This window comes from Gymnogyps californianus, chromosome 6 (assembly GCF_018139145.2).
Source record: "Gymnogyps californianus isolate 813 chromosome 6, ASM1813914v2, whole genome shotgun sequence".
In the NCBI taxonomy this organism is placed as follows: domain Eukaryota; kingdom Metazoa; phylum Chordata; class Aves; order Accipitriformes; family Cathartidae; genus Gymnogyps; species Gymnogyps californianus.
Genome location: NC_059476.1, coordinates 8,468,979 through 8,481,463, shown reverse-complemented (window position 1 = coordinate 8,481,463; position 12,485 = coordinate 8,468,979). Strand labels below are relative to the sequence as shown.

At 40.7% G+C, this 12,485-nt stretch overlaps 1 protein-coding gene across 4 annotated transcripts in view; it reads right to left on the bottom strand.

Annotated features, from left to right (window-relative positions):
- The window catches only part of SHTN1 (shootin 1), a 67,453-nt gene that overhangs the window by 9,211 nt on the left and 45,757 nt on the right, over positions 1-12,485 (bottom strand). For 2 of the 4 annotated variants that reach the window (XM_050899388.1, XM_050899392.1), the window contains 6 exons: positions 11,404-11,509; positions 9,594-9,676; positions 5,712-5,821; positions 5,000-5,053; positions 1,958-2,078; positions 847-1,030 (listed from right to left, as the gene is read on the bottom strand). In XM_050899388.1, the coding sequence (XP_050755345.1) occupies positions 847-1,030; positions 1,958-2,078; positions 5,000-5,053; positions 5,712-5,821; positions 9,594-9,676; positions 11,404-11,509 (658 nt within the window). Of the gene's footprint in view, positions 1-687; positions 753-846; positions 1,031-1,957; positions 2,079-4,999; positions 5,054-5,711; positions 5,822-9,593; positions 9,677-11,403; positions 11,510-12,485 lie in introns of those variants that run through there. The other 2 variants (XM_050899390.1, XM_050899389.1) reach the window with 2 other exon arrangements.

The following is a 12,485-nucleotide window of genomic DNA, read 5'->3' as shown; positions in this document are numbered from 1 at the left end:
GACGGAGCAGGAAATCAGAAGTTTAATTAGCCATGATTACAATATTCTGCCGATCTGATTTGTCTCATCTATTTCCTTTTCTTGAAGTGACAAACTGACAAACAACCTGGCAAGGGAACTGAAGCAAGTGCACAGCCTAATTTCAAAAGGAGCTTGGTATTGTTGTAAAACAAACGAATCCTCCACCGGATCTGCCTGAAACAAATATTTCTCAAGCGGGTTTAACTCTTTGATGCTTAACTGGCAGCTTGGGTCTTCAGTCTGTTGTGATGAATGATTCGTCTGCCCATCTGTGCAAATGCAGCACTAACTGGTTGGGATTTTTTTTTAAAGAATCTTAATCTTGAGATTTCAAGGTAATTGAAAATTTTTTACCAACAAACATTTAAGAGTAATAGTCAGGACTTGTTTTGGTCCAACTAAAACTGCCTTGCACGCCTGCATACAGACCAATATGACTTACATGATTCTGTTTTTTAAAATATTGTGCTAGAACTACCTTTTTTAAAATCAAGAGTTAACTATATAACTATCATTCCTCTTCAGGATACGGGAAAAAACCTCAACCTTGCTATTCCTCGAAAACTCATGAGTTCTGTTTTTTGGCAGAGAAGATGAACTTTTTTTTGAAGAATGGTCACACATTTTACAGGAAAAGAACTTTATTACAGAGAATTTGATTTCTACCTCCACGTGAGACTGCAAATTATTTGAGGAGTCAGTGGTAAACAGCTGCAGACTGTACATTTATCCTGTTAACCAAATTTGATATAAAATCACTTTCAAAATGCACCAGCTAAACAGATCTGGTACTAAAATAGATCTAGAAATCCATATTCTACTTACTGTAATGTAGGCTTGGAGCCCGTGACACCCTTAAGCTGGTTAGAGACAGGACCCGAGTCGGGTACTTTGGAACTGAATTCTGTCTCCAGGTCTTTCTTGTTCAACGCTGTTTGTGCGGCACTGGCTCCCGAACCTAGCACAGGCAGAGATTTTGATTCTGATGTGGCCAAGATTCCAGTGGGACCTAAAACCCAAAGAAAGTTTAATGCTTCTGTTATCCGGATGGACTGGCCTAGAAACAACACATAAACACAGCAAAATTCAAGCTAACTGCAGAAATCAAAATGGAATTTTAACAAACAGTGTCCAGTTCATGGAGAGTATCAAAATACCATATTTGCAGCTTCTGCTCTCCCTGCCAAGATTAACCCTTTCTTGTACCACAAGCAGGGCTTGCTATATTGACACAGTCACGCACTCAATCCCCTTGCCTTCTGGGATGGGAAGTCCTGCTGCCCCCACAGCACTACCAAGTCACGACTTGCCAGCGCTCTCCCAGCCTGAAGTGCAGCTGGCGCGAGAGCCAGCCCAATGACAAAAAAGCCTGTGCTCATACTAGTGAGTAGTCGGTGAACTATTGACTAAGTCCAAGCTAAAACCATACAGTGACATTAAAACCAGCCACATCTGCATCGACTATGGCATGGACTTGCACTTGCACAGACAGTGTTTCTAACCAGGCAGAACACCAACAGTTTCTTACAGATGATGATAGTAAAGCATAGCTTAAAAACTACAGACCCTTGCTCTGCAGAAGAGGTTAATTCAAAACATTAGTCCTAAACTCTCATTTCTCCGGTTACCATTACTTTCAAGAGTATTTTCACAGTAGGCTCAGACTATTAACTCCAATAACAATATCTGAGCTGCAGGCAGGACAGAGGAACCTGTGTATATGTGGCTGTGTGCGCAGAAAATCCTGACAGAGGCACCTCTTGGAGAAAATGGGGATGAGAAGCGACAGGGGCGACGGGGAAGTGAGTCACCGGAGAAGTAAGCAGGGCTCTCCGTAATGGCTGAAATGGCAATGGTCTGGAAGAGAAAGTAAAGCTTCAAGAGTCACTTAATGCAGGGAGAGGAAGGAGGACTACGAAGGAGTCCAGGCACTTACTGCCACTGTCCTGGTCAGTGGTTACTTTCCGGCGACGCAGAACCCGTTCCAGCTCTGTTTCACTGCTGTCTGCTTCAAGGGACTTCAAGCTTCGGGAACTAGTGGATTTATTCAGTGTTTCCTACAGCAAGAAACAGGCACGAAAAGCTCTCTGAGGACGTATTACGCCTTGCCAAACATCCCATATGCACAGCATGAGAACCTTTTAAACTGCAGAAAAGCAACTGCAGTTCTAGACCAGCGTGCGAAGCTCTTCCATTAGTACAACAGCGAGCATCTGGGGTTTGGCTCACCACTCTTCCCCTTACTTGGATTTCCTGACATAGGGCTTAACCATACTTACCTACACATTAGAGGGTTGATATCGGGCTTAAGAAAGATGCTCTGGATCACTAATTAACAAATTCTGATGCTGGCAGGGAACTACCAACTTCCTCCATCTTAACATTTAAAAGTTCTTAAAAAACTGCTAGAGCGTTATCATGCCCATAACTAACCTTTATTAGCAAAAAGCCAAAGATCCATATTTTACTGCTCCAGCATGTTTTGTATTTTAGCACGGTCCTGTGTTCCCGCATCCTGGTGTGTACACATATCTGCAGAAGTCAGGATGTACTAGCTGCAACTGCAGCATGTTATTACATCCTATAATCTAGCCGATCTGCCATAAACCTGACCCTATGTCCACATACTTCTTTGTTTCTCTCATGCACAGAGTTAGATCTCAAGTTGAATCAGCTTTTTATACATACAAAATAGAAATGCATGCTATTACTGCCTTCTGCCAAGATTAGTATTTTGTATCAGCAAAGCTGCAAGTCCAGCAGCACTTTTCTTGAGGTGGGGGGGGGGGGGGGAAAGGCTTTAATCAAAGCCTGAAACCTCCCAAACTTGCCCACAGGAATTTTAACATGCACATAGTGCATACTGCATGCATTTCCCAACTGACAAGAGTCAATTACTGGATCAGCACCCACTTGACTGTAAAATTTCCCCAAAATGTTTACGATGCAACTGAAAATTTGGGACCCATGTGCTATTTCATTCTCCCTCTGAGTCTTGCCATCTTTAGGAATGCCCAGGAATCCTGTTTATTCAGCCTTCCAAAACGTGTCAGACTCATATAGCATTTTTCCAGGGCATAAATAACATATTCTTAACATCTTTTGTTGACAAGCACATAACTTCTGAGCAGAAATAGCAAATGACAAAAGGAAATGACACCGCAAGTTGCAAAAGCTTTGCTACTTTCAGGATCCCAGCAAAGTAACACTAATTCTTCACCCCCACCCGAAAATTAAAATATTTTCTTTGGCAACTATTTGAAATTTAACTGAGCAGGTACATTATTAATTAGTAGTATGCTCCAGATCTGTACAAATGTACACGTACGAAAGCAACTTGAGCAACGGAGTCGCTGAAACTCTGCAATTTACAGAACATAAATGTGTTTTGTTTGTAACAATTATATGGAGGTCTACGTGAAATGCATAATTAGCATAGTAACAACAAATGTTTACTCCATCACATCCCACCCCTGTGTTTGTTGTCTGACTGTGCCTAATGATTGGTCTCAAGAATAGACTGGAATTGGATTTTATACAGTTTGTCTTATACTGCAAATATCCTGAAGGGCTCAAAAGCAACAAGCTAGATACAGAAGTACAGCGACTGTAGGTTTCTCTCTGCTCCCTCTGAGCACATAATCAAGTCTCCCCTGATGTCAGTGATACAGTGTCAAAGAAATAAAACAGCTATTAGAAAACGAAAGGACCTTCGGCAGGATCGTTCAGCCCAACCTTCACTAGTCCAAACAGCACACCATATCAAACTATTCCTATAATTACGGAGTTCCATTTAAAACATAATCTCCGTGTTGCATTTTATTCCTTTTCTATTTACCTCCACATTTAATTATGTGTCCCTCTAATTAGAGCTCGGCATTAAGGTCTCGTGGCTCTCTAGATCATTTCTTCCCTTCTTCCCCTGCTTTCATGTGACTGGAGAACAGCAACTTTAACACGTCATTGGTGCCACACTCGTGATTTTAAATCACAGCACAGGCTGTGGCTACCCTCTTTGCTGTACTGTCTTGCATCACCCAACACAATACTGAAGTTATTTTTATAAGGGCTGTTTAGGTGCTATCATGGATGATTAGAATGATTAGCCTTACCTTCTGTAGAGTGGATGTGAAGCATTTTGCTTCAATACAGGCAGAATTTCACCGTATTTCACCTTACAAAGGCAAAATTTCACCTGATGTGCCAAAGCTGCACTTCAACTTTAAAAGCTTCAGGGTCACAGAAGTCAGGGAGCAAGAACTACAGCTCCTTCTGACTGATACAATTTTAGCACTTGTGCAAAAGAAGCAACCAGTTAAATAAGCAACGCAATGTATGAGTAAAGGACAGAACAGGAGCAAACTTAGCACGTTGCTGTGAGCAGGACCAAATACATGCCTAATGTTTTTATTTAGTGATAAATGGGTATGTGGACAGCCATTCAGAATCAATTTTTTCTACATATAAATGCAGACAGACTAGAGAGCTCTTGCTCTATTTAGGCTACGTCTACGCTAACAAGAAATTCAGTGCCTCAGGAGAGAGCAGGAGTTCAGAGCAGCTGATGAGGAGCACCCTACATCTACTATATGTGCAGTCCAGGGGCTTTACTTTGGACTAGACATATTCAGCTGCCTCTCCCTCCCTCAGCATCCCCACTGTGAGCACCTGGAAAGCTTCCAAAGGATCTATGGCAGGTGCAGACCATAACATCCCCTCTGGTGGCAGGAACATACAAATCCGGAGCAGAGTTAACAGGCTGGTTTTCTCCAAAATAAATTCTGTTAGCAAGACCAAATCCAATCTTTCAGTCGGACCAAAGTCAAAAGTGGAATCGGGGGATTCACTCCAAAACTGCTCTACAGCTTCAAACCAAAACACTAATGCAGAAGTTTCGAATACTCAGCTATTTTGCACAGAAGGCCCTGTCAGCTCAATGAGAATAAAAAACTGAAATATGAACTACAAGTCTTCTTACCAGAATCCCTTTTAATTCTTTCATTGCACTTTCAGAGGGCTTTGGTGTTTCTGGCTGTAAACAAACACAACACACGCATGTTAAAAAACACGTGAAATGGACCACAACAGACTTTGTACTTGAAGACAGACATCGCAGGAAGGTCTACAGCACAGGCATGCAGTTGTATTATGTTCCTCTGCTCTCTCCTCTCATGGGCACATGGCTAACATTCAATCTATTTTCTTATACAGATGAAGGGAAGGGTCTTAGCTCTTAACACTGTGAATCACAGCCTATACATTAAGAAAGATTATGCTTTTGTGAAGATGATAAGCAATATTTTATAGTAGCCACATTCAGGTATTAGTGCTAAGTGTTGCATAAAGGAAGAAATACTGCTAAATACAGTCTACTTGTTGATTACCCCCCTTACCCAATTCAGTTATTCTCTCTGTGCTTTTTGCTTCTCAGTAGCTGTTTGTTTACAAGATGTTTGCTTTCAGTTCCTTTCTCTGTCGAAGAAACTGGGCTTCTATTTACTTACCGTTGGCTTCACTTCTTTTTCTGTTCTTCAGATATATGCTGCTCTAATTAATTTTATTCAAAATCAAGGAAAGCAAATGAGGTAAGGCAAATGTATTCTTTTGAATGTTTTACAGAAAGCCTGATTTAATTTCAGTGTAAATTACTGTACTTAGCTAATATTATTGCTCTGCTGTTTATTCCAAACCTTTGTTTTAGGCCTGCTTGACTGGTTGACTGGTCTCAGATGAACTCCCTTTTTAATTCTGTCCATCATTTCTTCAACAGCTTGTCTCTTCAGATCCGTAACTTCTTCACCTGTTCCAAAAATCAAAGAGCATATCACATTCCAGATATGAACTACAGAGAAATAGTACAAAGAAAAACAAACATGTTAAACAGATAGCCTCCTAAACAGCTTGCTTGCCATATACAGCCAGTTACCATAATCATAAATCAGTTTTAATGATGAAACAGCATTTGCATATACAATGTAGTTAGATATATTCCATGCAGTAGGTCTTCCTGCCCATATGTGTGATACATATTGCTCATCCAAATCCATGCTTTTTCTCAGTTTTATTAAAAACATAAATGATAAGCATAAATATATAGGCTTATTTTTCTTCCCCTAAGTGGGCTGTTCATAGGGTCTTTCTTACAGGATTGCTATCTTACTCTTCACTTTCCCCACCAAAGAGGCACTTTACCTTACACTGCATACATATGGTAGCAGAAACCAGCAACCTCATCTCTAATTATCAGGAATTCTAGTTTCTGGATACAGTGCTATTAGCGATCTTTGCTATCAGCTAAACTGTCACAAGCTCTTCAAGGATAAAATGCCAATCTACACACATTGAGGATCCAGCCGTGGACTTTGCAAACACCAAACCGCAGTGCCTGCAGAAGTTTGGACAGAAGCAGGGCCCAGACCCTGAAAAACGCAAAGCTCCTATAACTGTTTGGGAATTGCAACAGCTCAGTGCTATAGGATGAAGCACCAAGGACTGAAGAATACAGCCCCACTTCCATTGTATCTCTTCACTGTGGCTCAGCAGAAATTTCCACAGCTTCATTGACAGAGGACAAGCTGATAATGCCCCATGGCGAGGCCTATATGCAGCCCATCACAAGACTACCAAATGTGTCTCGTGTTTCACACGGGTTTAATACCCTTGCTGGAATGATACACAAATATCTCAGCCTGAAACTCACAACATTTAAAGAACACTGCATTGAGTTAAAGGGCGAAACTTAAATACCATGAAAGGAAACGGTTGCTTTTTCAAGAGGTTCAGTATCAGTTCAATATGCAAAATATTCAGATGAAACGGGAAGCCGTGTGATGAACCTAAACAAAACCTGCTAACTTACCAGTGTTCTGGATAATGTAACAAAAGACACTTAACATGCCATACCAAAAAGGGAAAAAAAGAGTACTTAAAGCAAATACATGGAGAAACATGGTTGACGCTATTCAAAGCTGCAACGTTGTACCTTATATAACAGGAATTTTAAATAGACTTTCGCTCTCTCACTTGTCAGGGTACTATTGATGATTCATAGAAATGCAGTTTCTGTATTGTAAGCTGATTTAATGTCAGGCTTTAATTTCACAAACAGGCTGTTTCAAATATAAAAGCTTAATTGGTGGTGTGGGATAGAAACCACTCATTCTAAGTCCTTAACAAGGGTCAAAACAAGCCTCAAGTTGGATATAATAACTAGATCAAGAAAGAACTTTCCCCCTTTTTTTATTTTTATTTTAAGAACAGCTCAACTACTAAGAGAAGAAGCAGTTTATATGTTATTGAAGAAAGGTCAGAACTGTTAAAGTTTGCTAATAAATAATGAAAGAATGGGGTGTAGAGAACTTATAGTGAATTTCATAGTATTTTCTGCAATCACTGTTTGTAACAGTCTCAGCAAAAAGGTGTAATCAAAACACCCAGGACGCTTCAAGGTAAGGAAACCTGATAAATGAAGGCAACATAACTGAACTTTTACTGAAAGATAAGATTGACTCTTCATCAGAGATCTTGGTACAAGGTCACTTCTCTAATTATTTTACCCAGACCAACCACGTTATTTCTCTCAGACTGGTAACCAGTTCCCAAAGATTCCCGCAGGGACCTGCCCAAGTCACCCCATTCCCCAGTTCCTCACCTGAAAAAATGGGAGGGGTAATACTTCCTTTCTCCCACTTTCTGCCTGTTGGTCCCATCCAACAATCCAGCCATGATTACTACCATTACAGTCTGCTAACCGCGATTTTTTTCTTTAACAGTTATATCCTGTACCTGTAATTTCAGCCAGGTTTCCTTCTGCAGCCCCCTTCTTTGTTTAAGTGGCAGCAAATGAGTTAAGCAATTCACTACAAACAAAATCCTGCTGTTTCAGAAGGAAGAGAGAAACAGCGAGAAAAACCTTGGTTATTTAACTGGCAATGCTTGTCTAACTAGCTCTGACTCTTCAGGCACTCGTGATCATTTGTAAATCTGTACTTAACTCCTGTTCTCAACCTACTAAGTTTCCAGCTTCCATTAACAACAATAAAATTGTTACTTTGCACGCAGAGCCACCTTAGTGCAAGATTCTGTTTTGGTTTAGGTTTTCAGTATTATTGAAGGATTAGCATTACAGTCAACTCTGAGTGGTAATTTCGCAAGATACGAATTGAGGGATGAAAACTGAAGCATTTAACAAACTAGCTCTGCGGAGAGGCTCTGGACAGAAGAAATCACAAACAGGAAGCCATTTGGAAGTTGGAAACTTCCCTGTATTATGCTGTATATAAGCTGCTCTCTGCTTAATGCTTGTTGGGTTTGTTCTTCTGCCTTTTCCAGATAACCTGTGGAAGCGCAAAGCCCTGGACATACTGTAGCTGCAGCTACATGCTGTAGTGTCTCCAGTTTAGAGGCACAGGTTGAGCCTCTCAACGCTGCTATAGTGCAACTACTACAAGCAGTACCAAACTGCCAGGGTGCAACTCAACAAGCTGCACGGAGTCAGTGTCACAGCATGGGGCCTAAACTGAACCCTCCTGTCCTCCCCATCCATCTCACCCAGCACACCCACCATACCCAACTAAGTGCTTATCTTGTCAGGTCCTTCTGTGAGCCTGTAAGAAACAGGACCACCCTCTCCCCCAGGAATAATATCTATCTTTTGATAGATAATTTCTTCTGCCACATCAGTGAATGAAATCAGCTCAGTGACATACCTGATAAGGATTAGAGCCAGAAGTAGGAAGATCAGAACTTTTTTTCAGTTACAGCAAGTGCTAGGTCTTCACTTAAAGTTTTTGATCTGCAGCCTCAAAGATAGTTCATACTAAAATCCATTTGGAAAAAGTAAATTGGATGCTGATCACCAGCTCAGTTGTGGAGGCATAGATGGCTACGAGGGCTACACAAATTTGCTTGGGATCTCGAGCAAGCTTGCAGTAGAATAGAATATTTCAGTTGGAAGGAACCTACAATGATCATCTAGTTCAACTGCCTGACCACTTCAGGGCTGACCAAAAGTTAAAGCACATTATTAAGGGCATTGTCTAAATGCCTCTTAAACACTGACAGGCTTGGGGCATCAACCACCTCTCTGGGAAGCCTGTTCCAGTGTTTGATCACTCTCTCTGTAAAGAAATGCTTCCTAATGTCCAGTCTGAACCTCCCCTGATGCAGCTTTGAACCATTCCCATGCATCCTGTCACTGGATCCCAGGGAGAAGAGATCAGCACCCCCCTCTCCACTTCCCCTCCTCAGGAAGCTGTAGAGAGCAGTGAGGTCGCCCCTCAGCCTCCCTTTCTCCAAACTAGACAAGCCCAAAGTCCTTAGCCGCTCCTCATAGGAGTACCAAAGCTACAGTACCAAAGATACCACTTCCTATCTCAGAGCACGTATACCTGGGCCGCAATCACACTTCTGGACTGCAAGGTAGATGAACATGCTGGGACATGGATAGCAGTAGTTAATGTTGACAATCATAAGCATTTACATCACTGTCTGTACCCACAGTTCATTTTCGCTAGCTTTATCTGCACTACCTAGTGAATAATCTGCGTGACGTGAGAAAGGATGAGTCATACCTGACTCCTGCTGAGGAGGTTTCTCCTTCTTGCTCACGTTTGTGTTGGAGTGAGATCTCTTGCGAATCATTGACATGAGAGACCTTTGGGGAAAATGAAACTGCGGATTGTCATTCTGTCCTGTATTACACACGGTTAGAATGAACTTGAACGTGACACACAAACAGCTTGCTTTTACCTGATTATACAGCTACTTACAAAAGACTCATTTAACAGTTCTTGAATGCAGATGTACGTACTGAATTACCCCCCACAATGCCTCCCATCAAAATGCACCAGAGAAATTTATTTCTTTTTAACAGACATTAGGCACAAATCAAAACACTCCAGATTTGAATATTAAAAGACAGTGTCTCATTGTGACACATGACAAATTGAAGCTGCTCCGGCATAATAAAAGGAAAGAAGAGCTGTAGATATTGAAGTATTATTCTCCAGAAGACACTTAAATATGGTGATCAGAATCTCCTCACCAACTCCAAGTTTGCAATCTTCTTACAGCGTCAAGTAATTATCCCTTCACCATAGTCAAAACCTAAAAGTCCAGGCAAGGAAATGATTAATCTTAAAGCCCAAGTATAAGCTCCCCTGCACATCTGATGTGTCAGTGGGGCCTATTACTCCCTACCAAACATTGCGCCTTACGGAGTAGAGTGACCTCCCTGACATAACGGGTCAAAACTCTGTCCCAGAAAAAAGCAGCTTCCAGTGCCTAGGCTCTGAAACAACCTCTACGCACATAAATGTCACAGTGCATGAAGGAAATATTCTGATTTAGCTACTACAGGTCTTAAAATGAAGTGTTATCTGTTCCAAATAGTAAAGGGCACAAACTTAAAACAAAAAAAAAAAAACCACAACACCCCCACACAGTTAATTCATGCTACGCATTAGTGAGAAAGCAGCAAGTAAGCCAAATGAGTTAACGGATGTAAAAGGAGCAAAAGACCAAACACAGTTGTTCAGAATATGTTTAGTTTAGATTTCTATAAACGAAGCAAGGTGCACAAAGGGATGAATCCTCCCTACTAATCATCTCTATTCATATAGTTAACACGGTAGTTAACAAGATTCCTGTATGTAATTTCTATTACAGAAGGTTAGAAAGTGTCATCGAAGTCCATTTATTTTTAAAATCAAGCAGACAACATGAAGATTAGCCGAGTTCCTAACATTAACTAAGCACACTTTAGGGCTTAGTTAATTAATTTGGGTCTAATGCCTGGTACATCATATATTGGTCAGCCTCTTTTACAGTCCTTTGCAAAAATCAGGCTTAATTTTGATAATTTCACCCAAAACTGCTTGATGATGGGGTGGTGATTTTCTATTTTTTTTTTTTTTCTTTTTAACTTATGAAAGCGACTGTGGGAACTCAATGGAGTCTGCATTTTCATCACCAGTATCCGACAGGAAGGGACACACAATAATCCAACACATCCTTTGGTTCAAAGGGGTTTTCTTAGCAGTAGATTCAGACAAGCATTTCACAAGTCTATAATTACAGCTATTAGGTGAATAGAAAAAAAATAATCTCCTAAATTTAGAGGAGACAGGTATCCCTCCTCCTCCAAAGTCACAGTCTAGACAATTTGTTAGGCTTGGCAACGCAGACACTGTTCGAAATTGGTCAAGGTGTTAGTCTGTTGGCAGGTGGGGCACAGAGCGTGTCCTGCTGGTAAAGAGCCCAGGACAGATGGAGAAAGCCTTTTTTTCTTTAAAGACACTCTTCCTGCTTGGATGCAAGCTCATGTAATGTATTCTGCTTCAGCAAAGCATTAAGACTGTGACCCTTGATTTAAGCACTTACCGTATAGGGTTAGGAGGAGGGGGAGGAGGAAGAGGAGGAGGGGGTGGCGGTGGAGGAGGTGGTGCAGGATTTTCAGACTGCTGTATTCGTTTTTGAAGTTCATCAACTGCGCAAGAGCAATAAAGCAAAACAGAGTGAGTTCTTGGTTTCTCACATCTGCTCTAAAACCCAACTCTGATGGTTTAAGCAAAAAAGCTACTAATCAACTAAAAAACAAACAACAAGACTAAACCACACAACTGCTAGGAAGTCCTATTTTTGGCAACATTTTCTACCAAGAACAATGTCCTAGATGCACAGGATTCTCATTAAACCAGTTACTTCCAACCTGAGTTACTTTTGAAACTAAAACGACACTCTCCCTCATACAGGATTCTTCATATAAAATGATAGAGCAGGGAAAAGTTTATCACATTCCTGAGACGGTCTATTTGAGGTTGCATTTGAGAATGAACTAACAAGAGATGAAAGAAATGAAAAATTTCAGTTTCCAGGCTTATCTCTGTCTTGCTGATGGGGTGGGTTTTCCCCATAAAAATGGTCAAAACTGGGCCGCGGGCAGAACGGATTCTTTCTCGCCTGTTTTTGTGTCAGATCTAAAATGTGGAAATTACTCTTCTGCACTTGAAATGTTGTCAAATGCAATTAACTAGGGAAGGGCAGAAACAGAGGAAAAAAGTCTTAAATTTCTTCTAGTTACAAAAATTTTTAGCAATTGTTCTGAATACAGTAGGAATTATGGCAGAAGTACAGAATATGATTTCCAAAGTGGATATGGTTCTTTGTTCTCATAATGATGGATTCAAATTAAAATTACAATCTTTAACATTTACTTTTAAATTTAAAAAGGGGAAAAAAAAAAAAAAAAAAAAAGAAAAAACCCAACTGAGTGACTTTCAAGTCCAGGTACCATCTTTATGCTGATAAATTCTTTCTGAAGGACAAACATGCCTGGAAGAAAAGAATCTGCTGTGAAGGTTAGATCTTCTCCAAGGCAGCTGAGAAGAACTCATGTGCTGCCTAGGCATATTTTTAAGGCTGGGTAATATAAAACTCTAACACAAAGCAGTTCTTCCAAGCCA